The sequence below is a fragment of the Aulonocara stuartgranti genome, assembly GCF_965226115.1.
Source record: "Aulonocara stuartgranti genome assembly, chromosome: 6".
In the NCBI taxonomy this organism is placed as follows: domain Eukaryota; kingdom Metazoa; phylum Chordata; class Actinopteri; order Cichliformes; family Cichlidae; genus Aulonocara; species Aulonocara stuartgranti.
This window is the reverse complement of record NC_138944.1, coordinates 5,311,044-5,334,768: the sequence shown is the minus strand read 5'-3', so window position 1 is coordinate 5,334,768 and position 23,725 is coordinate 5,311,044. Positions and strand designations below refer to the sequence as shown.

Below are 23,725 nucleotides of genomic sequence, written 5' to 3'. Positions count from 1 at the left end.
TGCAGGAGCTGATTAAAGAAGCTTGCTGCTTGAGGTACAGCTAAGCCCAGTGAGTTTAACTATAAAAGCTCCCTCTTTCCTGCAGCAGATCCTTCCCTTGCTCTCTGGTTATCCTTTCCTCACTGCTATTGTTTGGTTTGGACACCAGCTTCCTAGACTACACTGGCTCAGCTACAACATGTGTTTTTGATTCTTACTGACCTTGTCACATGCTCATGCACGTTTTACACTACTGACTTGCTGACATACACATTCACCTTAATTATGTTCTGTAAATAAATCATCCTTTGCTACCTTTAGTTACTTTAGTTACAACCTCATCCAGTCTCACTCTGTTTCATTGGACCCTGTTTTATTTGCAGGTGGAAGGACCCAGTGCAATCGAGGAAAGGCTCTAATCCTTCTGGAAAGTGCTACTTTCCAGAAGGATTAGAGCCTTTACTCGATTGGATTAGGGGACAATCGTGCCTCAAGAGTTGGGAGTTCGCCTTGTAATCGGAAGGTTGCCGGTTCGAGCCCCGGCTCAGACAGTCTCGGTCGTTGTGTCCTTGGGCAAGACGCTTCACCTACCGCCTACTGGTGTGGGCCAGAAGGGCCGATGGTGCGATATGGCAGCCTCGCTTCTGTCAGTCTGTCCCAGGGCAGCTGTGGCTACAACTGTAGCTTGCCTCCACCAGTGTGTGAATGTGAGAGTGGATGACTGGGTGTGTAAAGTGCTTTGGGGTCCCTAGGGGGGACTAGTAAAAGCGCTATACAAATACAGGCCATTTACCATTTACTAAGGAATATCACCAGCATCTTTTAACTGTCATTTTAATGATCAACTGTAAGTGAATGCTTTATTTGTACAAGTGTATTGAGTATTTTGCAATAGCAGAAATCACACCTAAACAGAGTCAAGAGTTGGTTGGCTGTAAGGTGAGGAGGACAGTATGTGTCTGGCCCCTCCTCAGACTCCTGCGCTGGTTATCAAACCAACAACATTTTCTTCTGCCTGAGTGACAGAAATCACCCAGAGCTGTTTGTGAAGAGGATCTGTATTTGTTCAATTATGGACTCTTCTGGGGAAAAAACAGGAAAATGCACCGAGGCAGTGAAAGAGGATTTAAAGGAAAGTGCAGCGGCTGCTTGCGCACAGAGCTCCCGAGGCTGTTGCCACATATGTGTCCCTCGGTTTATTCCGTCAGTTTACCGCAATGAGCTTGTGCAACTTTCCAAACTGGCGGGACCAGTGGTAAGACTGTGTGTAAATTTGAAGCTCATTTGAAGTTTGTCACACTCTCTGTCTGTTGTTACTGACAGGAAGAACGGATTTACTACAGAAGATGCACCATGTGTCAATAAACTGTAATTTGATTTAAACGTGGGACCTGGACCCTGGTTTAGTGTCTTATTAATAAATACATTAAATGTTATTTATGTTATTATGAAGTCCTGTTTCTGAATGGACCTCAAGCACTGTAGGACTGTACTGTGTATATCTGTTTAGTATTACAATCATTTAATTTTAAATTAAGTTACTATGTTTTTATGCATTATTTGGATTACATATCAAATTCCTCCATGTTTTCTTTAAGCCCCCAAAACATACAGTTGCTTATGTTTTTACTATTTTTACTCTTTATCGTGCTGCTGTAACACAGAAATTTCCCTTGTGGGAAGTATCCATCTATTTTAGATATTTGCTATATGTTTAACATCCTTAAGTTACTAAATGTTTTAACCATATTCATTACTTATTTATTTTTCCTTTAAATGTATTTCTAAATACAACACAGAGTCAGGATCTCCTCTTCTGTGCTTCAGGTCATTTTCCAGTTCATGATTTTCATGATCGGTTTTGTCAGCACGGTGTTCTGTGGTCACCTGGGGAAAACTGAACTTGCAGCTGTAGCATTATCAATTGCGGTGAGCAGACATTTCAGTGCCTTTGTTGTTGAACTGTAAATATGCATCATTTTTTACCCCACTTTATGCATGTTGTGTTTCGTTTGCAGGTAGTTAACGTCACTGGTATTTCCATTGGCACCGGTTTGTCGTTAACTTGTGATACCCTCATATCTCAGGTAGGGTCCTCACCAGAGCTTTCACTTTATTTGTGTAACCAAGACAAACACAAGCAGCACAGCTGGGTTCCCAGGTTCTCCTGGAATGCCCTTTTAAACATCTCAACACTGAGCTTTTGTGTGGAGTTATTTTTCTATGATCAGTCATACCCTTGTTCTTTGGTGGGATTCTGTGTTTTCCAACTTTTCTCACCCGAGCGTCTGTCTACCTGTTTCACGCAGACGTATGGGAGCGGTAACTTGAAGCGTGTGGGTGTGATTCTCCAGAGGGGAGTTCTGATTCTGCTGCTGGCCTGTTTCCCTTGTTGGGCCATCCTCATCAACACTGAGCCTCTCCTACTTGCTGTCAAACAGAGTCCAGAGGTCGCCAGGTGAGCCGTTATTAACCAGCAATAACAGACGCGTGGATGTTGTGACACTGCTGAGCATGTGTCTGTCTCACTCTTAAAGAAACACAAATTATGCAAAATGCCAAGCACTGTTAGTTTGTGCAAAAAATACAGTGGTCCCTCGCTATACTGCGGTTCACCTTCCGCTGTTTCGCGGATTTTTTTTGTGCAATTTTGCATGTTTTTTTGTTTTTGTTTTTCTGTTTTCACAGTGCATTGTGTCCATGATCGGCTGTCCATTGTCAATCGATCTCCTCCGTGCCGTGTCTCCTGTACAGTACAGAATGCATTCAGCTTGTCAAATTTACATAAATCTTCGATCACTAGCAGTGTGACTCTGAAGTGCTGTACTGTATGTTTGTAAGTTTTCTCCCCAACAAAAACAACAATGTCGACGAAACGTTTTGCACCGTCAAAGGCACCTGCGGTAGCACCCAAGATACAGAGAAAGATGCTAACCATCTCACAAATGATGAACTTCTGGACATGCTAAAGGAAGGTAGAAGTTACCGTATTTTTCAGACCATGAGGCATTAGGCAAAACAAAACAGTCAGATGAGTTAAACTTTACTCAACTCATTGTTCTTGCTTCCTCTACTTCCGTACCATTGATTCATTAATGTTTAATTCTCTGGCAGCTGCTCTATTCCCATGTTCTGGACATAAAAACAGGGTTTGATCTTTGGCTTCATTCTTTAATACTGGACTTATTTTTCTACGAAGGTTTGAACTTTGAGAGTCTTTAAACAGGAGAGAAAAGTGTGAAAATGTTCATGCCTGTCAGAGAAAAGTGTATAAAGTGTGTAGTGACGGTCAAAGGAGCTTGCAAAGAAAAGCGTCTGGACTTCTTTAAGTTGCTTGAAGACGTTTCACCTCTCATCCGAGAAGCTTCTTCAGTTCTAAGGTCAAATGGTGGAGAGTCCCAGATATAAACCTAGTGGGAGTAACCCCCCACAGAGGGACAAAAGGACCCCCTGATGATCCTCTAATCGCCTGAGCCAAGGTGTGAAACTGGGTGTGGGTCCCAATCAGCCAGAGTTTCGGGTGAGTTCATTGTGAAACCTGGCCCCACCTTATCATGAGATCAGATGGCCCAGGATGTGAGTGGGCGTTAAGGCGTCTGGGAAGGATCTCAAAACTGGATTATAGATGGCAGAGAGTTGGTGTCGTAAACCCCCGCCTCTGTTCAAAGATGGTCGCTCACAGTGGACATAGATGGCTTCTTTCACTCCTCTTTCAAACCATCTGTCCTCTCTGTCCAAAATGTGAACATTGGCATCCTCGAAAGAGTGACCTTTATCCTTAAGATGCAGATGGACTGCTGAGTCTTGTCCTGTGGAGGTGGCTCTTCTATGTTGGGCCATGTGCTTGTGAAGTGGCTGTTTGGTCTCTCCAATGTAGAGGTCCGGGCATTCCTCGCTGCACTGTACAGCATACACCACGTTGTTAAGTCTGTGTTTTGGCGTTTTGTCTTTCGGGTGCAGTGACGGGTTTTACAGCCTAAAAACAACATATTTTTAGAACGTAACTCGACATAAACGGGGCGTCACTGTAATGCAGTAATCGAAAAGCACATTATACCAAACCTCATAGTTTGACCACCTGTAGCAGCAGAAACCAGCTGTTAACTCAGCAGTGGAAATGCATGGAAATGTGTGCTGGTTCTTACTGCACACATTTCTGACCTGTGAGAAATAATTCAGTAGATCCTTGTACAGGTTTACAACCCAACACTACTTAAACTACGTGCTGTGTTTGTTTGTTTGTCACATTGTTACTGTGCCTCGACTTTTGGATAAAGCTGCCAAAAACTTTTAAAAAGATAATTAACATCCTGAGACCTGAGATGCATTTTCAGTTTGTCTAAACTATTTGGGATTAGTTGGACCCAATAAGTATAAAAAGGAAGCACCATCATTGGTGGGCTTATTTTACAGCATAACGCATTAAAGTCACCATTGTGTAACACAGCATGAAACAGTAATGAGCAGAATGAAGTAAAAGAACAAGCAAAATGGTATGTAACCTTAATTTATGTGCAGTCAAATGTCACCATCATCAGTTTCACAGGCTTACTTTGTTTTTTTCATTTCCACATGAAGCCTCTCCCAGCTCTATGTGAAGATCTTCATGCCCGCTCTGCCGGTGAGTTTGACAGGATTTGATGCAGATTTGGAAGGTGTTCAATATTTAAACAAAAGGCAGGTTGATATCCAGAACTGAGGGTCTTAACAACAGATGCAGTGCTATTTAAGGTCCAGAGAGCATCGGTCACACCTCAGCACACGGGGTGGTAGAGAAAGTCATCTACTAAGGGTTAGGGTTGGTAGTTTGACCCCTTAGCTGCTCCAGTCTGCATGCCAAATGTCCTTCAGCAAAATAGTAACCCCAAGTTACTCTCCAATGAATCCATTGGAGTGTGAATGTTAGATAAAAAGCACTTAGGCATGCTCACCTAACCCTATATGTGATCTCCTCCCTTTTGTCCCCAGATCTATGGGCGTTGGTGCTTAAGAGGTTAAGGATCGGATGGGTGAATGAGACGTGTTGTAAAAAGCACTTTGAGTGCTCTGAGAGATTAGAAAAGCACTTTATAAGAATCAGTGCATTCACCATTTATCATGTTTGACTTGGTATTCGTTTCTAAGGAGATTTACATTGTTCAACAATACTGCTCAATCTCTAACTTTGATGCCCCCCTCTCATTTATTCTTGGTTGAACTTTGAGGCATAAACTATCAGACAAAGTGGATGAGGGTTAATAACTTGCAGTGGAGGTGTATCAATGTATAGAATCTGTGATAAATTTTATTTCTTTGATTTATTACTAATTATTTGACATGTTCATTGTTTTCATTGAAAAGTGTTAGCGTGCTGATTAACCTAAGATCCGATCATGTGCTCAAATTTGTTCTTCACTTCTGTCAACGAGTCTCTTATAATTTAATGTTTGCTTTCTTCAGGCTGCTTTCATGTACCAGCTGCAGGGGAGGTATCTTCAAAATCAGGTGCAGTGCTTTTGAAGCATGCATATGGCCTACATTACTTTAATAACTGGTTGTGCTTTTAAAACATTAACATGAATATTATTTGTATTTTGTGCTTTGGTGTACAGGGAATTATATGGCCTCAAGTTATAACTGGAGCAATCGGAAATGTCTTTAATGCAATATTCAACTACGTCCTCATCCATCAGCTGGATTTGGGTGTTGCGTAAGTTTTCCTCCATCATTCCTGTGACATCATTGGTTGAATGTAACCTCAATTCAGACAGTGAAAACTATATGTGTTTTAAATTCTTTATCTAAATTCATGATCCAGTGAATTTAGGTGAATTACCACAGGTTTTATGGTGTGTTGGTAAATTTGCAGACCCAAATGCAGGACACAAGGATCAAGTGTCCTGCATTTGATCCTTGTGCACTTGAAAGACGAGAATACACTGACCGTCAAAGTAAAACAGGAAACAGACTGGGCACAGAACTAAACCTAAGAACTAGACACAGAGGCACCAGAAAAAAAACCCTCAAAACTAAAATACAAAAACAGAACTCAGAAGGCTAGAAGTCATATACAAAGATGAAATCATAGAATAACACTAATAATACACAAAACACTGGGTCACCGATTCAGGACCATAACATCATGAGCTTGAGCACAGTAATATTTTTAGTGTCAGTGTCAAGGTATCAGACAACATGCTTTCAAACTGTGGCAGATGTGTGCGGATATAATTTCGTAGTTGAAGATATCTTAAAAAATGGCTGCACAGTATTCCAAATCTATCTTTTAATTGTTGAAATGACATGAAGGTATCGTTTGATTACACGTCTTTTAATTTATGAATTCCCAGTTCATGCCACACGTTGAAAGCTCTGTCTGCACATGATGGAAGGAAAGAAGGGTTAGATGTAACAGGCATACACATTGATAGTGGTTTTAGTTTAAAGTGCTTAATTTGAAGCAAACAACATATATCTAATAAGAAATCAATACCAGGCTTCGGAAGACTATAAAACCCATAAGCACAAGGAAATACAAAGCGGCACTATTGAAAAAAATATATAACAAAATGTAGAACATGAATATAAATTGTTTCTCAAAAACCTAAAAGGAATAATGAACTGACAGCAAATTCGAAACCCATCCATCCATCCTCTTTCACTTGTCTTTTTACAGGGTTACAGGGGGCTGAAGCCTATCTTAGGGTGCTTGAATTGTCACCTGTAAATATGGAGCTTTAATTGTTCATTTTTTTTCCTTCTTTTAATCTCTAATGTTTTTATCTTCTAGTGGATCAGCAGCAGCCAGTGCCATCTCCCAGTATTTGTTGGCATCAGTCTTATTCATTTACATATACTTGAGAGGTCTGCATAAGGCCACATGGGCAGGTCAGTCATTTTACTTCTACGGGGATCCTGAACTTGCTGAAATGTTTTGATTTTGCTGTGTCGTTCGCCTTATTTCCAATTCTGTCCAATAATTTCATCATGTTGCATCATTTAGCTTTTGGCCTTTCATACCTGAAGTTTTCCATTATAAATACTCAAGAGTTTAATGTTTGACAAAAATAGTCATACTCTATAACTGTGGAGTGCAGTGTGGAGGAGAGGTTATTCTTTAACACTGCGGTTCCAATAAACTTCAAGACATCTCTGTAATAGTTCAAATGTGTGGGATTTAAATATTGTTTAATAGTAATGTCTGATTTATGCAAATTCCTCATTAGTAATTGTTGATCCGAGGCCCATAATTAAATCATAATTTAAACCAATAGTTTGAAAGATGACATATAGAGTCACTCTGACCCACACAGGTTGGTCCCTCGACTGTCTCCAGGAGTGGGGACCCTTTGCCCAGCTGGCTGTCCCCAGCATGCTCATGCTCTGTCTGGAGTGGTGGGTGGTTGAAGTGGGAGGATTCCTGGCTGGTGTGATCAGTGAGGCCGAGTTGGGAGCTCACTCGATATCCTACGAATTGACTGTTACTGCATACATGGTAACTCCAGTGAACCTTTTGACTTTTGCTTATATGTTGACCTGGCATTACATTTTGGAATTACACATGGATTTTCCCACAGATTCCATTAGGGTTTGCTAGTGCTGCCAGCGTACGGGTTGGGAATGCACTTGGTGCAGGAAACATCGAGCAGGCCAAGCTGTCGTGCAAAGTCCCCATCATCTGTGCATGTAAGAACCAACACACTAAGTATTATTTTCTGTGTTAAATGAACAGAAAAAAGTAAAAATACTGCTAACTGAGCAGTAGCAGGATTAGTTTTATTTCATGCTGAGCTTCATGACATAAGAATATGAAGTAGAATACATTTCATAAAATATAAATGAACTATTCATCCATCCAGCCACCTTCCAACAGCGTAGCCAATTAATGGTAGATTAATGGTGGACTCTCGGTGCCAAGTCCATCACAGCGCCAACTCAGAGATAGACAACCATTCATATTCATGTATACAGTGACATTAGAGCCATTAACTAACCTAACATGCATTTCTTTGGTCTGGGAGGAAGCTCGAGTACCTCCACAACCCATACAGGGTCCATGGCTGTTCCATCAACATAAGGGGTCACCACAGGGGGTAGCTTTGCATGATTGATCTGGTCAGTTTTATGCCGGATACCCATCCTGACACAGTCCCAAAGGGGATTTGTCTCCAGTTGAAATTGAACCAGTGACCTTTTGCCTATTATGGACCAGTTTGTTTACCCGACCCTGGGCAAAATAGTATGTAGTTGATATGCATTAGAACACATGTTGAATAAGCTGCAATAAATTTGTGGACTATGTATACTTCATGTAATTTTGAGCCTGCAGTTAAACTTGAACCCTTTAAATCCCAGCGTATCGTATTTGATACATGCCTTTTTGTGATCATCAGCGTGACTCCCCCCACCCCACCCCCAAATGATTTAAATTGCATGACACATTTTAATGACTAAATTGCAAAAATATCGCTCATGTAGCGAATGTGATTCAAGTTAAACCTCATATATGCTGATTAAAATTTGATATATATTTTGTCTAAAGGTTCAACAAACAGTCCATTATCAAAAAATGAAAGATTTCTGGCAGTTATATCATGGTTTAGGTTCTAAAGTGTTAACATAAATTCAACTTGTGCCTTGTTTTTGAACTTGTTTTTGTTGTTAAACGTGAATGCTGTACAATCGTTCTACTTTGGAAAAAGAAGAATAATGAAATTACAGTACATTTTTCACCACAACTGTATATAAACTGTAAAGTTGGCCACCTTTTGTGTTCCTTGTTTTTCTGTTTTTCCTGTGATTTTAATATTTAAATGGTTTTTCTCATTGCAGTCATAATTGCATGCTTTGTTAGTATTATTTTTGGCGTCTCAAAGGATGTCATCGGATACATTTTCACATCAGAGCCGTAAGTATCTTTGACCTTTAACCTTGATTCCAGGAAGAGTTCCTCTCTTATTTATTGCTTCTTTAATTACATGTATTATTCAAGATAATCATTTATACCTTTGTCTCAGAAACATGTTGCCCTTGTTATCTAGTTTCAGTTAACTAAAACAAGCCTATGTGAGTGCTATAATCAAATAAATTCATTGTTCATGTGTCCCATTGTATTAAAGGTCTTGTTTTCATTAAGTTTCATATGTTCTTGATGTTTGACAATATTTGTGAATGTACAGACAGATGTACTGAAGCTGAAACTGCACACTGTTTTTAGCGATATTTTGCAGAGGGTTTCTGACCTCATGTTGATATTTAGTTTCTTGCATCTTGGTGATGCAATTGCGGTAAGAAATGATTTTACAGCAGTGATCGACATTTCAGGCTAATACTGTCAAATATAAAATGTGATTCAGAGAAATCTGTGTTTGTGTTTACAGGCTGTGGCTGGAGGAGTTGTCAGAGGTGTAGGAAAACAGTCGGTTGGTGCTCTGTGTAACCTGATCGGGTACTACTTTATTGGCTTACCCACTGGTGTGTCTCTGATGTTTGCAGCCAAAATGGGGGTTGTAGGTGAGGACTGAGTGAGGGTGGCATTCCAAGCTCCTTTGTTTTCCTTCATAGCATTGGATTGATATTACATATTCAAGACAAGAGAAAATAAGATATGTCGTACTTTATTTATCCCTAATTGTATATAATAACAATAAATTGTATTATATTCATTAAATAAAACCAGACATTTTGGTAGTTTTCTAGTCGAGTATGTTATAATAATGCCAGGGAGGAAAGACATCAGCAGTGACTTTGGGGAAGCATTTGTTGCTGTCCATGAAGGTTTGACAGAAGAAAGTCTCTTCTGTCCAAAAGGAACATTGCAGCATGGATTAGGTTTGCAATATTGCATCTGATGGAACAATGTTCTTTGGACAGACAAGAATAAAGAGGAGATGTTGGGCCATGCAAACTTCAATGCACACCACAATCATCATCCCAAGCAAAGCACCTCGCTTTTGCGTTTTTTGCTTAGTTTTTGCTAAAGACGTATCATAATATGCCATATGCTGCTATTCATCTACACATCTACATCTCTATATATAACCAGTGTATGTTGTGTCTTTCAGGTTACAGGTGGATTGTGACAAATGCGTGCTGCGGTCAGAAATTAAATGTACTTCCTGCTTGTCAGAAAAACTATTAAAACTCTTCTTCTTCTGTTTTTTCTGCTGTAGGATTTTGGACAGGCCTTACGGTTTGCGTGTTCGTGCAGTCGATCTTTTTCATCACATTTTTGTGCAAACTCGATTGGAAGAAGGCTGCTGAAGAGGTGCGCACCTGCATCTATTGACAGTTTATCACACTTTCATTCATCAAAGCATGTCATTAACTGTTGTGTCTGATCAGGCTGAAGTGCGAGCGGGAGTCCACATCAAAGAAGAAAAAGACACGATCAAGATGGAAAATAGAGGTGAGTGGGCAAACTGGCTGAAACATCCCATTATTACAGTGTCTTATTCATGCTTCTCTTTCCAAACCCTAGACTCTAATCACATCCAGACCCCAATCAGTACTATTGGATCCAGTGGTGAGAGCGCCGGGGTGGACCACGTATACATGGAGGTGCAAATACCAGAAGAGAGTCAAACCACCAACACCACTACAGTGGGAGATGTTCTGTCAGTGTCACAGCTGGTGTTACGGCGCGGCCTGGCGATACTCATCATGATCCTCATCCTCGCTGCTGGAGTCATTACCAACACCGTCCTCACCCCGCTGCTCAAATGATGTAATGGGTTAAATGTATTGTTGTGTATATACATACACGCTTAGTATATTTAGTGTGCACACAAAAAATACCACTTTTTATTTTATTTGCCTTAATCAACATATCACAAAAAGATATCAGAAATACCAAAAGAAAATTAAAGAATTTAATTTAGCTATCTCTTCTGTCTAATTATGTGTCTTTTACAGAAACTATGTATGAAATAGCATATTTATTTATAGCTAATAGCTAATAATAGTTGTATTTCTGATTTCATATAAGGTTTTTTTTAGTGTTTATTAATGGTTGCTAATTATATGTTTTAAATAAAGATTAGATTCACATTCAGATACATATCAGCCCATGCAATAAATGACATCTTCTCAGACAGTTTCATCAAACAACCAGTACTGTTAATTATCAATGTCCATAATAGCAAATCTAGCACAGTTCGACTCTGAAGTCAGGTTTTTTACCCATCTAATCTTGGTGGCTGTTTCTGTGCCTCCCTCTGCTAACCCCACATGTGACATTATCCACTCTGTCATAGCCAATTCAATTCAAATTCTTTATTGTCCCACAGGGTGAAATTAGTTTAGCAGGCAAAATAAAAGTAAACAAAACAATAATATAAAATAATAATGACAATAATAGTAATAGAAAGTCACAGGATGGTCATTTGCCACTAAGGAGATGGGATGCAGTAGGGATAAAAGAAACCTGGAGTCTTGGTCTTCCTCAAAGGTACTCAAAAACGGCGCCCAGAAGGCAACAACTCAAACTCACTGTGAAGTGGATGGTTCAAACAATTAACAATAGAATGAGCCTTCCTAAGCACATTTTTGTTGTAAATAGCCAAAAGTCCATCTTGCCAGCGCCCTGAAATTTTGCTAGTAGTTTTTACCAGAAGTCCCAACTTATTCTTATTCTTCACCGTCAGGTTACCAAACCAGGCAGCGAAAAGACATCATTCAATAAAACTACAAAACAAAGACAACATCTCAGATGAGACATTAAAGGATCTCATTTTCCTTAAAAAGAACAGTCTTTGTTGGACTTTTTTAGTAGTGGCATCAGATTGAAATGCAGCTGGATGCCTCTCTTGTGTCCTGGATTGTTGACTTCCGCCACTGCACAGAGACCTGTCATCTTCAGAGGTTTTCTGATGACTCTGCAGTGGTTGGATGGATCAGTGTGGGTGTTGAGAGAGAGTACCGGGCTGTGGTTGACTCCTTTGTCAATGCGGTGCGAGCACAATCATCTTGATTGTGGACTTTAGGACGAGCAGGAAACCTGCGTCCCCTGCTTCAATCCATTGCCACATACCTAGTTTCAGGGACTAAGATGCACGGAGAGGAATGGAGAATTTGCAATTTGAGAAATGAGACCCAATAAAAACTAAATGTGGAAGACGATAACAAATCACAGCACAGTGTGGTGCATGACCTTAATCATGTGATTTAGGGACGATCTGATTTCCTCGTGTCAGCATTGTTCCCACATCATCATAATTAATGTTGTTCCAGGTTCAACATTGCAAGTGACCAATCACCTTCTTGTGACGTCATTCCTTTGCGACTTCGAAATACCCGCCTTCGAGTATTTCGAAATACAAGTGAAGAAGCGAAAAACCGCCGCCTGTCCGCCGAATTTGAAGTCAATTCGCCTGTCCGCCGAATTTGAAGTCAATTTAGGATACTTTCCTTTAATAAACGGTAAGCATTATACATATGTTCCTCACTTGGCTTGCTGTTTGTTTGCTAGCGATAGGCTACTTGACGACAGCATTAGCTAACCAGGGACGATCTGATTTCCTCGTGTCAGCATTGTTCCCACATCATCATAATTAATGTTGTTCCAGGTTCAACATTGCAAGTGACCAATCACCTTCTTGTGACGTCATTCCTTTGCGACTTCGAAATACCCGCCTTCGAGTATTTCGAAATACAAGTGAAGAAGCGAAAAACCGCCGCCTGTCCGCCGAATTTGAAGTCAATTTAGGATACTTTCCTTTAATAAACGGTAAGCATTATACATATGTTCCTCACTTGGCTTGCTGTTTGCTTGCTAGCGATAGGCTACTTGACGACAGCATTAGCTAACCAGTGTTCTCTAGACCAGCGTTCCCCAACTTTTTGGGTGTTTCGTGGCCCGGGGGTTGGGTCAGGCAAAATTGCAGTAGCTTCCCTGATCATTTTACAAACATAAGTGAAGAGAATCTGGACTAAAAGGCCTAGACTTATGGTTGTGTGCTGAATCTATGAATCAAACTATCACCTGGAAACATAATTAACTGGTCCATAGCTGTGAAACTGGACATGAGTTCTTGATTCTATGGAGATTAACAGTAATCCAGAAATTTACAAATTTGTCCTGGTACATCGCGTAAATGTTGTCCCTGAGACATCGCGTAAATGTTGTCCCTGAGACATCGCGTAAATGTTGTCCCTGGGACATCGCGTAAATGTTGTCCCTGGGACATCGCGTAAATGTTGTCCCTGGGACATCGCGTAAATGTTGTCCCTGAGACATCGCGTAGATGTTGTCCCTGGGACATCGCGTAAATGTTGTCCCTGAGACATCGCGTAGATGTTGTCCCTGGGACATCGCGTAAATGTTGTCCCTGAGACATCGCGTAAATGTTGTCCCTGAGACATCGCGTAAATGTTGTCCCTGGGACATCGCGTAAATGTTGTCCCTGAGACATCGCGTAAATGTTGTCCCTGGGACATCGCGTAAATGTTGTCCCTGGGACATCGCGTAAATGTTGTCCCTGGAACATCATGTAGAAGTTGCCCTGGGACATCGTGTAGATGTTGTCCCTGGGACATCATGTTAAAGTTGCCAGAGACATACCATATGAAAGTTTAGCTTCTTTTAGCCCCTGTTTGTTTTATATTATTTTATATATATATATTTTTTAATATTATATTTAATATTTACATTGTATTGCAAAAAACCCCACAACAAGTTAAAACGAATTAATGAATATTGACTAATTAAACCTTCGTTATTTTTCCACCAGAAATGGACGACATAATTAGAAGAAGTGTTCTGAATGACGAAAAAAAAAGAACTGGAAAAGACACACAACTTTGTGTGCATGTGTCACAATGCCAGGAGGACCCATTCAGTGTTGTGTTAGAAAAATTGAACTCATTAACCCTTCATGGACATTATAAATGTTTAAATGTTGCCTCAGGTAAAGACAGGAAAAGAGACTATTACAAATTCAACTGCATCAGAGCTGGGGAAAAAAGTCGAAACAGCTACAGAGCAGTGGGCTGTAAGGCCTATGTTTCATTTAAAGTACTCAAATGTTGGAAAGACCACACAGTCATCGTGCAGCGTACATATGATAAGCATGATGGGCATGATCCTTCGGACCCAAAAGACGCACATTTCAACAATATTTCCAGTGATTTGAGGAGGAAGATTGAGGAACTGCTTTCCCTTGGAACTAAGCCAGCCATCATACTAACCGAATGTCATAAATGGGCCAAAGAACATGGACACAGAGATCTTCACAACAGAGAGCATTTTGTCACACCACGTGACATTGACAGTGTTAGAACCTGCATGATGAGGAAGAAGCACTTTAACTGTGGAGACAGTCAAAGTGTACATACCTTACTTAATGGAAAACATCAAGAACATGTTCTCTTCTATCAACCATACACATCTGACCAAGAACTAATGATTGTTTTGCAGACACCTGTAATGAAATCAAACATGGAGAACTATGCAAAACAGTTAGTATTTGTTGACACCACGCACTGCGTTAACCAGTATTCATTTCCCTTATTCACACTTGTTGTAAGAGATGATCATGGGCATGGAGTCCCTGTGGCCTATGCTATTGTCAGCAACGAAAGTCAGAAAACCCTGGAAACTGTTCTTGGAATAGTTTGTGAGCATTTCCCAACTTCCCCGAGGTAAATAATACATTGACAGCTATTGATTTTGAAATAATTCCTTTTCAAAAAAGTTATAACATGCCAGAATCTAATGCTATAGCTGCAGCATGGGCTGCAAAAAACTTTCCTTTCCAGTTGTTAAAGTTATTCCTATAGGCTGTATGCAGTATTTTATATATCTACTTGTGAGTTGAAATGTTTAATTTGGCATTGAAGTGGTGCTTTGAGATAGCAAAAACATTTTCATACTGTTTAATCTCATTTAGTGTTTTCTTTTTTTCTGTAGAGCATTTATGGTTGACAAAGACTTTGCGGAAATAAATGCTTTGCAGAAGGTTTTTCCAGAGTCAGCTATCCTTCTATGCTGGTACCATGTCTTGCAGGTAAACCACATTGTTTTCTTTTCACGTTGTCTAAGATGCACCTGAAACACATTTTTACAACAGGGTCCTGTTGTCATGATTTGCCTCATTGTGATATTCACCTACTCAGGTTAATGAATATAAAGGGATAAAATGTTGAGTGACTATGTCCATCCATTTAAGACCACAGTGCACTCATCTTCTGGTGGCTGCTTCCCAAAGCTCTTTTTGACATTTAAAAATATGTTTGCCTGGTTGATTTCTGTAATGCACAGGTCCTCTTGTCCAGTGAGTGACAAAGTTATTTTTGGACGTCAGCTTTCTTTTATGCTTTTTGTACAGCTGCTCCTCTGTCTCTCTCTCCAGATTAACTTTTTTTCTCTTACATTCACAGGCTGTTAATCGATGGCTTTCAAAATCAGAGTCCGGGGTCCATGGGCTTTCTAACACCCAAAAGAGAAATGAAATCATTTCTTTCTTTTGTAAGCTGAAAGCTTGCACATCTGTAAGTGTAATTTGTCTATTTCACATTTTGACTTCTTGATTACACTAAGAGCATAATAACTTTCAGTTGCTAAAAAAAAGTTACAGAGAGATACAAAATAGATTTTTGAAACAATTTCTAAAACTGGCTTCTTATCTTGCTTATCAAAACAAGTACTTAAGCTGTGCAGAACATCATTGTGTCACCCACTGTGCAGTAGAACTTGTGAGTGGGATTCTTTCACAGACAGATGCTGAAACCAAATATGCTTATAGGTTTAGTGTTCCTTCTTAGCCATTGTAAGGGAAGAAATAATTGCTTCTTAATACAAAAACACGACATATTATTAATAACTTAAAATTCTTAATGTTATTCAATAAAAGGAAAAGGGCTTCAATACATAATATTAAAGATTTCAATAGGTCTGTTAAATGGATTGAAATATATTCTGTTGCATCCAATTCTCTTAGGAGGACGACTTTAAAGCCACATCAGCAGAGTTCTGCCAGACATTTAAGCAATACCCTTTGGTGTGCCAGTATTTTCAGAAGCACTGGGAAGGCATTGGCCACATGTGGTGTGACTACGGCCGTCGCTTCAGTCACGCTCGTTCTGAAACAAACAATGTGATTGAAAGGTATGATTTATTATTTTGACCTCATTCGATTGTATTGCTGAAAAAAAGATATTATGCTTTAATCCAAGAGGCTAAACTGAGTAGGTTCGTCATGTCATTGCCAGAACAGGTTTTAGGCAAATCCTTTAAATTCTAGCAGCGTTTTTTATGTTATCACAACAAAAAACAGAGTAGGTGGATTTGCCTAAATCAGCTAAACCGGCACAGAGCATTCCTTTATAAAAGACGTGTGCAATAGGTATTCCAATTTTTAAAAAAATAATACAGTCTTGATTAAAACTTTAAATTCCTTCAATTACAGTTACTAATCATTTCAAATAACTGTTTTTCAGATTTTTCCACCGCCTGAAATATCAGTTTTTATCTGGCTACAAGAATAGGCGTCTGGATGATCTGATTGAAGTGCTCCTAGGGAAGGCCGACGACTACTTGTCAGTCATAAAAACCCTGCAAGATGTGGGCCGCATGAAAAACAGGTTTGCTGACACCTTGTCTCAAGTTTCAGACTCTGCTTCAAGACTGATGGAAAGTGGTTGGGCTCTTAAAATTACAGTCAAGAACAGCCATGGAGTTAATGCATATCAAGTCCCATCTGAGTCAAGAGAAGACATGGTGTATGATGTCTGCCCTGTTGAGTCCTACTGCAACTGTACATATGGCTTACGAGGACTTCTTTGCAAGCATCTAGTGTTACTTGCAAAATTAGCAGAGGCTGACAATGACATCTATCCAAACATGGAAACAGACATTTCTACCTTGGCAAGAATTGCAGTGAAAGAAAGGCATTACTTTGTACACTGTGAGGACTTGAAAGTGATAAAAATGCCAAGTTTGTTTGGAAATCTGTGTTTTTTTGCATCGGCTGCAACACTTCAGTGCACTTGTTGTACGTTCTCTCACTATAACACATGTGCTTGCCTGAAGGTGGCTTGCCATTTTAAACAAATGAAAAACTCTCTGAAAAGTCCTCTATCAACTTTGAATGACACTCCTGTAGTTGAAAGCACAGACAAAAAATGCACAGAAGATGCAGTTGGAAAACTAAATGCTGTTTTAGACACAGTTAAACAGTGGGCATTCATTCCAGAGGGTATTACTGCAATGATAGATGAACTGCATACAAATGTCTTAAAAACAAAACAAGTAGGCAAAAGTATATGCCAGTACGAAATAAAGACGACAGATAATGCACGCAAAATTAGGCCATTGTATTCTAGCAAGAAACGTTCGGCCAGCATCGACATTCCAACAGTCTGTGAAAATGAATGTGAACAGTCGATAACCACTGAAAGAGAGACATCCTCTGGAGAAAATGAAAACCTTTTGGAATACAAAACAAAAAAGAGAAGAGTTAAAGCTAAGTATATGCACAAGTAGACTTTTGTGTGACATTTCAAAGGGACTGCATCCATTACTTCTGTTTATTGAAACCTAAAGCTGAATAGCTGTCTTAACTTTCTGCCAAGGAACAGTTGAAAAGAAATTGTTTGGTCTCTCAAGCAGTTGTTATTTATGTGTGTTATTCATTACTTTGGCTTGGTTGCTGTTTTTGATACAAATTCATCTGTGCCCATTGTAATATTTTCATATGTTACTATTTTTATATTGCTATGCATTATAAATAAAGGATTACTTATTACTATTAAAGGTCTGCATTTGTAATTGTTGGTATTATTTATAAAATATGCGCTCTTAAGTTTTTTGCTCCATAAAACGATACCTGTCACTTTTTGGACATAGAGTATCAGCTGTTGAGAATCCTGGCTCATACAAAATAGAAGTAAAAGGTTTCAACATCCAGCCTTTTTATGATTAAATACAAAGTGTAATAACAGAGTTATTGGGGTGTGATTTTGTTAATAGTTAGTCTTAAGTATAAGTTTAATAGTAATGAGTAAGAAAATATAGCCAGAATAATGGAATGAGACTAACACCTGACCTCACACTGAGATTTGGTATGAAGTGGCATGTTTGTGCTAATGCTGACATTGGGGCTCAGAGTTCCTCTGTGTGTATATATTTGTGAACGTTAACTTGGCTAATGTCCAAGGGTTTGACTGCTTTCCTGTTGGATTGTATCACAAAGAACAGGGATAAGAGCACCAGTGGCCGTGCACACCCTCATCTCTCTCCTTCACCCGATCATTAGTGTTGGAAACCGGCATTAGCTCAGAGTAGCTTAGACTTCAGTATAGTGCAAGTGATTTGATTTTATGATTATTTGATTCAGTTTTTTCTGTGTTCAAGCTCAATTACTTTAATAAAATATGTTGAATTCAAACAAATAAATAAACAAATAAACTGTGGACATTACCCTTTTAAACCTTTCTGAAACAAGACAGGTAAAAACCAGTGTATAAAAGTTTACATAGGTATAAATAGCTCTAACACTTTACTCCAGCCTGGCGTCCACACATGTGGACATCACATTTTGGGTTATTTAGACCAAAATACTAAATCTTGATCAACAAGTGCCTGATATACAGTTATGAGGACATTATACTGCAACTGTTCTATCGAAATTTCAAATTAATGTCCTCATATGTGGCTCTCATTTTTCTCAGAAACAAAAATTAGGTAAAAAAAACAAAACCTGGTAATTCTTTCTTTTTACATTCATCGGGTTCCAATCGGCCCAAATATCAAAGAGAAATTAAAAATGCATGCCATGGAAGATTTCGGGTCTTAGGGGGTTAAAATGACCAGACCCCTCCGGCCTGTTTTCCAGGCCACTAAATTAAACCCAGTCAATTACCAATTGAACAGAATAAAAACCTACGAGGTCCACTAATAGTCCAAAAGTCCAAATCTTTAATAGAAAAGACAGGCAGAACTCAAACAAACAATAATCCAAACGAGGAGCATATATACACACTGGAAAGTAAATAATTATAAGTTATTAAATCAGACTAATTAAATACAGTAAAACTAATAAGGGAAGACGAACACACGGGAAATAAAAATAACAGTGTAAACATACCAAAACTCAAAATAAAACAGGAAAGCTACTACAAACCGAGTGTGACACAATTACATTCATATTGAAACATATGTGATAATTTTCTTTCTTTGTAGCATTTTTAAGATATGTGTTAGAACAGTCATTATGCTGTTTGGATTAGGAACCAATCATTTTTGCCAAATAGTTAACACAAACTTAGAACAACAATGAACAATTTTCAAGATTCTGATTTACAGAACAAACAAAAGTCACAAAAGGTTTCATTATTTAAGAAACAAGATCAAGTTTTTCACACAGGAATGAAATGACAGAATCCAGTGCAGCAGGGCCAAAGGTGTGTGTCAGCAAACTGAAGGTTGAGGAATCAGTCAGCTCATGTTTAAGATTGTGTTGGATTTTGAGAAGAGTCTGTCTGTTATTAGAAAGTAAGATTAACAATGTTACACCAATAACCCAAATACGGGGAAATGACAAATAATACCAAAAAAGATACAACTTTCATATTGTTTTACTAACTTACTTTGTCATATCAGCACTTGAATGGTCGATGCCTTTACAGACCATGTCTGTTGTGACATCGCAGGCCAATCTTCCGGCAAACCCGAGGGCTAGCTCCCCAGCCTCCTCTTCACTCAGAACACTAAACACTGTTACTTTAGTTTTGGCCTTCTTAGGCCTGTCAAGAATCATTGCGGGCAGTTTGGCTTTACGGCCCTAAAAAAGAAAAAGTGCAAACACCAAAAGAGCAGAGAGAGACACACACACGCGCACAAAGTTAAATGCTTTTGTTTACATGGTGTAATTGTGTATATGTTGCAGCAAATGCACAATTTCCAGCCACATTGTCACTTCATTGATACGAGTAACCCGGATTTATTTCAGGTGACATCAAAATCACGAAATGTATACCTACCCCAATCAAACCTCTGAAAACATGAACTGACATGTTCTCTGCGTTGATTCTGCGCTTGATCTCGTCTTCTGTTATTGTGTAGGTTTTCTTTTTTGAGCTTGGTACAGATAAGCGACCGTGCACTCTGTAAACTGTACTAGTTCCTTCTGAATCAGTTTGGAATTCTGTATCTGCATCGATCCTGTCAACATCATCAGCAGCAGCATTATCTGTACTCAGACTTGTGCCGTATACTTCTGTTTCTTTTTCTTTGTCTTCAGTCTGTGTACCTTCATCTCTGACTGTCAGTCTTCCTATCTCACTGTTACTTGTCGATTTGCTGCAGATGTTCTCTCCCTTAGGAACTTTTCCTTTGTCATTCGCTGCCTGATGCTTTCCCTGATGACATTCTTCACTGGCTACTTCTATTGCTCCTCCTGTATAGCCACCCACTATGCTGCACAACTCCTTTCCCTCTGCTGTGCTGCACTGTGCTGTTACATAAAGAAGAATGATATAAACAGCACTATATCAATTTAATTGTGAAGAGAAATCCCCACAATACGACACAGTTATGTCTAAAATAGTTTTGTGTAAAAACTGGATCTTGAAACGTCCACTTTAATTACACAGTCCTGGTGTGCAAAGGCAAAATTACGAAAAAAAAATTCACTTTAAACATTTTTGGACATTGTTTAGTTATATTGTGACTTACTCTCACAGAAGATACAGATGCCACAAACAGACTTTGAACAACGCATGTGCTTGTATGCACCACATTTCTGGCACTGCACCTGTGAATTTAAAAAAAAAAAAAGAAGAAGAAATAAACAAACAAAAAACAAATGAACAAAGTCCATTAAATAAACAATCTATATGGCTAAGGACATGTCATAGTGTACCCGGTCTTTGGCTGCAATCACACACCAGCACTGACTGCACTTCCTAGTTCGATCTGCAAAATATAATTTGTTTAAGTACAAGTTACATTTTCCAATGTTAGAGAAAAAGAAGGCAGCTAATTTTATCTTTACCTATTGAGGAAAATAAGTAGTGGCAAAGTCGGGACCTGAGCTTTGTGATTTCAGTGTTGTACTCCTCCACTTGTGTTTTACCGTCAATGAGAGATTGGGCAAACTAATAATTGACGAAGAAAAAAAAAAAAAAGAAGAACAAAAAGAATTAGATTAACAAAGAAATGTTTGTTTGTTTTTAACCCCCCCCCCCCTCCCCCCCGAGAAAAAAAAAAAAAAAACAGAGCAACCAAAGCAAAGCATTACTGCTGAAATGGTTCAATCTACAAAAAAAATTGAGATTTTACCATCCTGCCTCTAAGGCTTTAAAAACTGAATAGGCAAAAATGTAAACATTACTTATATAGGTTAAAGCTATAGTTTTCAGTACCATTATGACATGCACTCCACATGAGTTCCCATCCTGTTGATGTGGGTGGCTCACATGTGACAAGGTCCACTCTCCAGCGCAGCCTCTTGCTGAAGCAAATGAGCTGAGAGATCGCAGTTATTACAAATAAAAAGCATATAGAGAAATCAATAACCACGTTCGGTAATGCTTTCAATTAAATTAAATATGTTATGTTAAATATGTTAATTAATTACCTCCAGTTTTTCAACACCGCACTTTTTCTGACCTCCGACTCGCCAAATGAATTCATATAGACTATGGTCCTCTTGGGTATGTCACAAAACTGTTTTGTAAAAAGATGGATATGGTAGGCTTGGGCCTTGAGAATTCCTAATGAGGGACACTGAAAAGTATCATGCACTAGAGAGAGTGCAAAATCTGTGCAACTTACAAACAAGGTCCAGTGGCTGCCGTTTTCCAGACAGGCTCCAATCAATTTCTCATACATCTGAAAGATGTTTTTCTGGAAATAAAAATAATGTGACAAGTATGTTTTTCTGTCAAGAATGACACTGCAAAACTGCAAAAGCTTGTCAGGTGAGACTTGTAATTAATTCTGCAGATACACAAACATATAGAAAGTGTCATTTTTGGTTTACATTAATTAATTTCTACAGTGTGTACAAAACAAATCAAGACCACAGACTCAACACGCACCACTCAATTTTTGGTGTTCTTTATCAGTTGGCCAAGACAGAAATGTTTTAATCTGTGTGCATTGCTTTTGAACAAGTCTTTACACAGAAAAGGTTTCAGAAAGGTATTTTTCAGGTTCTTCTGACAAGGTTTCAATTTTGGAAAATGCTGTTTGTTTATAGTGGCAACTTATAAACCCTTTGTGATAAGAACATAGTTACCACAGTCCAAGTCATACCTTCAAAAAGTATGCACTTTGTGCCCTTGTGGACCCATCCAAAATTTTTCCAGTGATTTGGCTTGGTATTGGATAAATGTGAGGGAAATTCTATAAAAATAACATAAATACACCTATGTTTTCAAATACATTACAAAAAACGTAAAATGCTATGTCATTATGATCAAACAAGCTTTTCAACATACCTCACACTGCAAATAGATTAGGCCATCTATTACCTTATAAAACAAATAAATAAATACATATAAATAAAAACAGAACTAAGGAACACGATTCATTAAGTAAATTGTACAATAAAGTGTATTTAAAGCAGAATTTAACATTAGTTTTATGACAACATAAAAGGATTTTTATGTCAAGAGGTACCTCATCTGAAATGTTAGTCTGGTCAAACAGGGATTTCAAACTTGAAATACCAATAGAGTTTGGTCCAGCTACTCCCGCAAGGTAATCTGTGAGAAAGCATATGCTGTAGTCAACAGATATCATTTTCTTTTTGCATGCTGCAACCATCATCCATTTCAGTCTTCTAGGAGCTTTGTCTGGTTGTAGTTCTTTTTTCTCCTCCTCTCCCCTCATCTATTAATTAAATTGTTTTCTGACCTTCCTAACTGTTTCCGACCTGTCTTCCCAATGTGATGTTTAAGCAATATATGTATGGTCAGAAGGGGGTGAAATTTTCATTGCAGTTGTACGTGTAACATTGCATGTGATAATAAAAGGCTTGATTGGTTGATTATTCAACATGAGTTGACATTTACCTGACATTGTGAAGGAGTCACAGTTTCTGTAAGGGTGTAAGAACATAACATGTGGATTTGTTACACTTCTTTTTCACAAGTTAATAACAATCAATAATTTTCATTCCATTATTTACAAGCTATCACACGATGTCCCTGGGACAACATTTACACGATGTCCCAGGGACAACAATTACACGATGTCCCAGGGACAACATTTACACGATGTCCCAGGGACAACAATTACACGATGTCCCAGGGACAACATTTACACAATGTCCCAGGGACAACATTTACGCGATGTACCAGGACAAATTTGTAAATTTCTGGATTACTGTTAATCTCCATAGAATCAAGAACTCATGTCCAGTTTCACAGCTATGGACCAGTTAATTATGTTTCCAGGTGATAGTTTGATTCATAGATTCAGCACACACTTCTTCACTTGTATTTCGAAATAATCGAAGGCGGGTATTTCGAAGTCGCAAAGGAATGACGTCACAAGAAGGTGATTGGTCACTTGCAATGTTGAACCTGGGACAACATTAATTATGATGATGTGGGAACAATGCTGACACGAGGAAATCAGATCGTCCGTGATTTAGCATGTTTTGGTTTTCTTGTTAGCTCACAAAATTTGTGGCATTGTTCCTCCTGATGACTGTTCAAATAAGCCAACTGACCTGACATAACTCATTTCCAAGACAAGCGGCTTGTCCACTCGAGGGCTGGCAGCAGGAGTCAGCCAACATCCTGTTATACAAGAGGC

At 38.9% G+C, this 23,725-nt stretch overlaps 3 protein-coding genes and 1 long non-coding RNA gene across 4 annotated transcripts; 2 read left to right on the top strand and 2 right to left on the bottom strand.

Annotated features, from left to right (window-relative positions):
- Positions 1 to 1,051: 1,051 nt before the first annotated feature.
- LOC309708465 (multidrug and toxin extrusion protein 1-like) lies at positions 1,052 to 10,769 on the top strand (the record flags this gene model as incomplete). The annotated part of the gene is made up of 16 exons (XM_082536543.1): positions 1,052 to 1,234; positions 1,807 to 1,908; positions 1,998 to 2,066; positions 2,289 to 2,437; positions 4,558 to 4,600; positions 5,419 to 5,463; positions 5,571 to 5,668; positions 6,749 to 6,846; positions 7,272 to 7,453; positions 7,536 to 7,644; positions 8,791 to 8,866; positions 9,176 to 9,245; positions 9,339 to 9,471; positions 10,131 to 10,225; positions 10,303 to 10,366; positions 10,439 to 10,769. The coding sequence occupies 16 exons, from the start codon at positions 1,052 to 1,054 to the stop codon at positions 10,681 to 10,683; spliced, it is 1,761 nt and encodes a 586-aa protein (XP_082392669.1). The 3' UTR covers positions 10,684 to 10,769.
- Positions 10,770 to 13,664: 2,895 nt separating this feature from the next.
- LOC309707692 (uncharacterized protein) lies at positions 13,665 to 17,012 on the top strand (the record flags this gene model as incomplete). The annotated part of the gene is made up of 6 exons (XM_082535170.1): positions 13,665 to 14,598; positions 14,867 to 14,963; positions 15,337 to 15,447; positions 15,897 to 16,063; positions 16,396 to 16,539; positions 16,988 to 17,012. Exons 1-6 carry the CDS (start codon positions 13,691 to 13,693, stop codon positions 17,010 to 17,012), a joined length of 1,452 nt encoding a protein of 483 aa, XP_082391296.1. The 5' UTR covers positions 13,665 to 13,690.
- Positions 17,013 to 18,851: 1,839 nt separating this feature from the next.
- Positions 18,852 to 21,932, bottom strand: LOC309708993 (uncharacterized protein). The gene is made up of 9 exons (XM_082537411.1): positions 21,734 to 21,932; positions 21,537 to 21,625; positions 21,322 to 21,424; positions 20,952 to 21,054; positions 20,820 to 20,872; positions 20,633 to 20,711; positions 20,208 to 20,411; positions 19,546 to 19,739; positions 18,852 to 19,437 (listed from the first exon to the last, which is right to left on the bottom strand). Exons 1-8 carry the CDS (start codon positions 21,788 to 21,790, stop codon positions 19,732 to 19,734), a joined length of 696 nt encoding a protein of 231 aa, XP_082393537.1. The 5' UTR covers positions 21,791 to 21,932; the 3' UTR covers positions 18,852 to 19,437; positions 19,546 to 19,731.
- A 311-nt stretch (positions 21,933 to 22,243) lies between these two features.
- LOC309708994 lies at positions 22,244 to 22,658 on the bottom strand. Its single transcript, XR_014277388.1, has 3 exons — positions 22,583 to 22,658; positions 22,402 to 22,434; positions 22,244 to 22,306 (listed from the first exon to the last, which is right to left on the bottom strand). It is a non-coding gene; the product is annotated as an uncharacterized lncRNA (long non-coding RNA).
- Between the last annotated feature and the right edge of the window lie 1,067 nt (positions 22,659 to 23,725).

Bases quoted from the DNA above. Each gene is read 5' to 3' on its own strand.
- LOC309708993 (XM_082537411.1), bottom strand. From the start codon at position 21,790: ATGTATGAGAAATTGATTGGAGCCTGTCTGGAAAACGGCAGCCACTGG. The intron at 21,425-21,536 runs GTAATTAATTAA...GCGATCTCTCAG, and splicing joins GCGGTGTTGAAAAACTGGAG to CTCATTTGCTTCAGCAAGAG. The intron at 21,055-21,321 runs GTACTGAAAACT...GTCAATTATTAG, and splicing joins GTGGAGTGCATGTCATAATG to TTTGCCCAATCTCTCATTGA.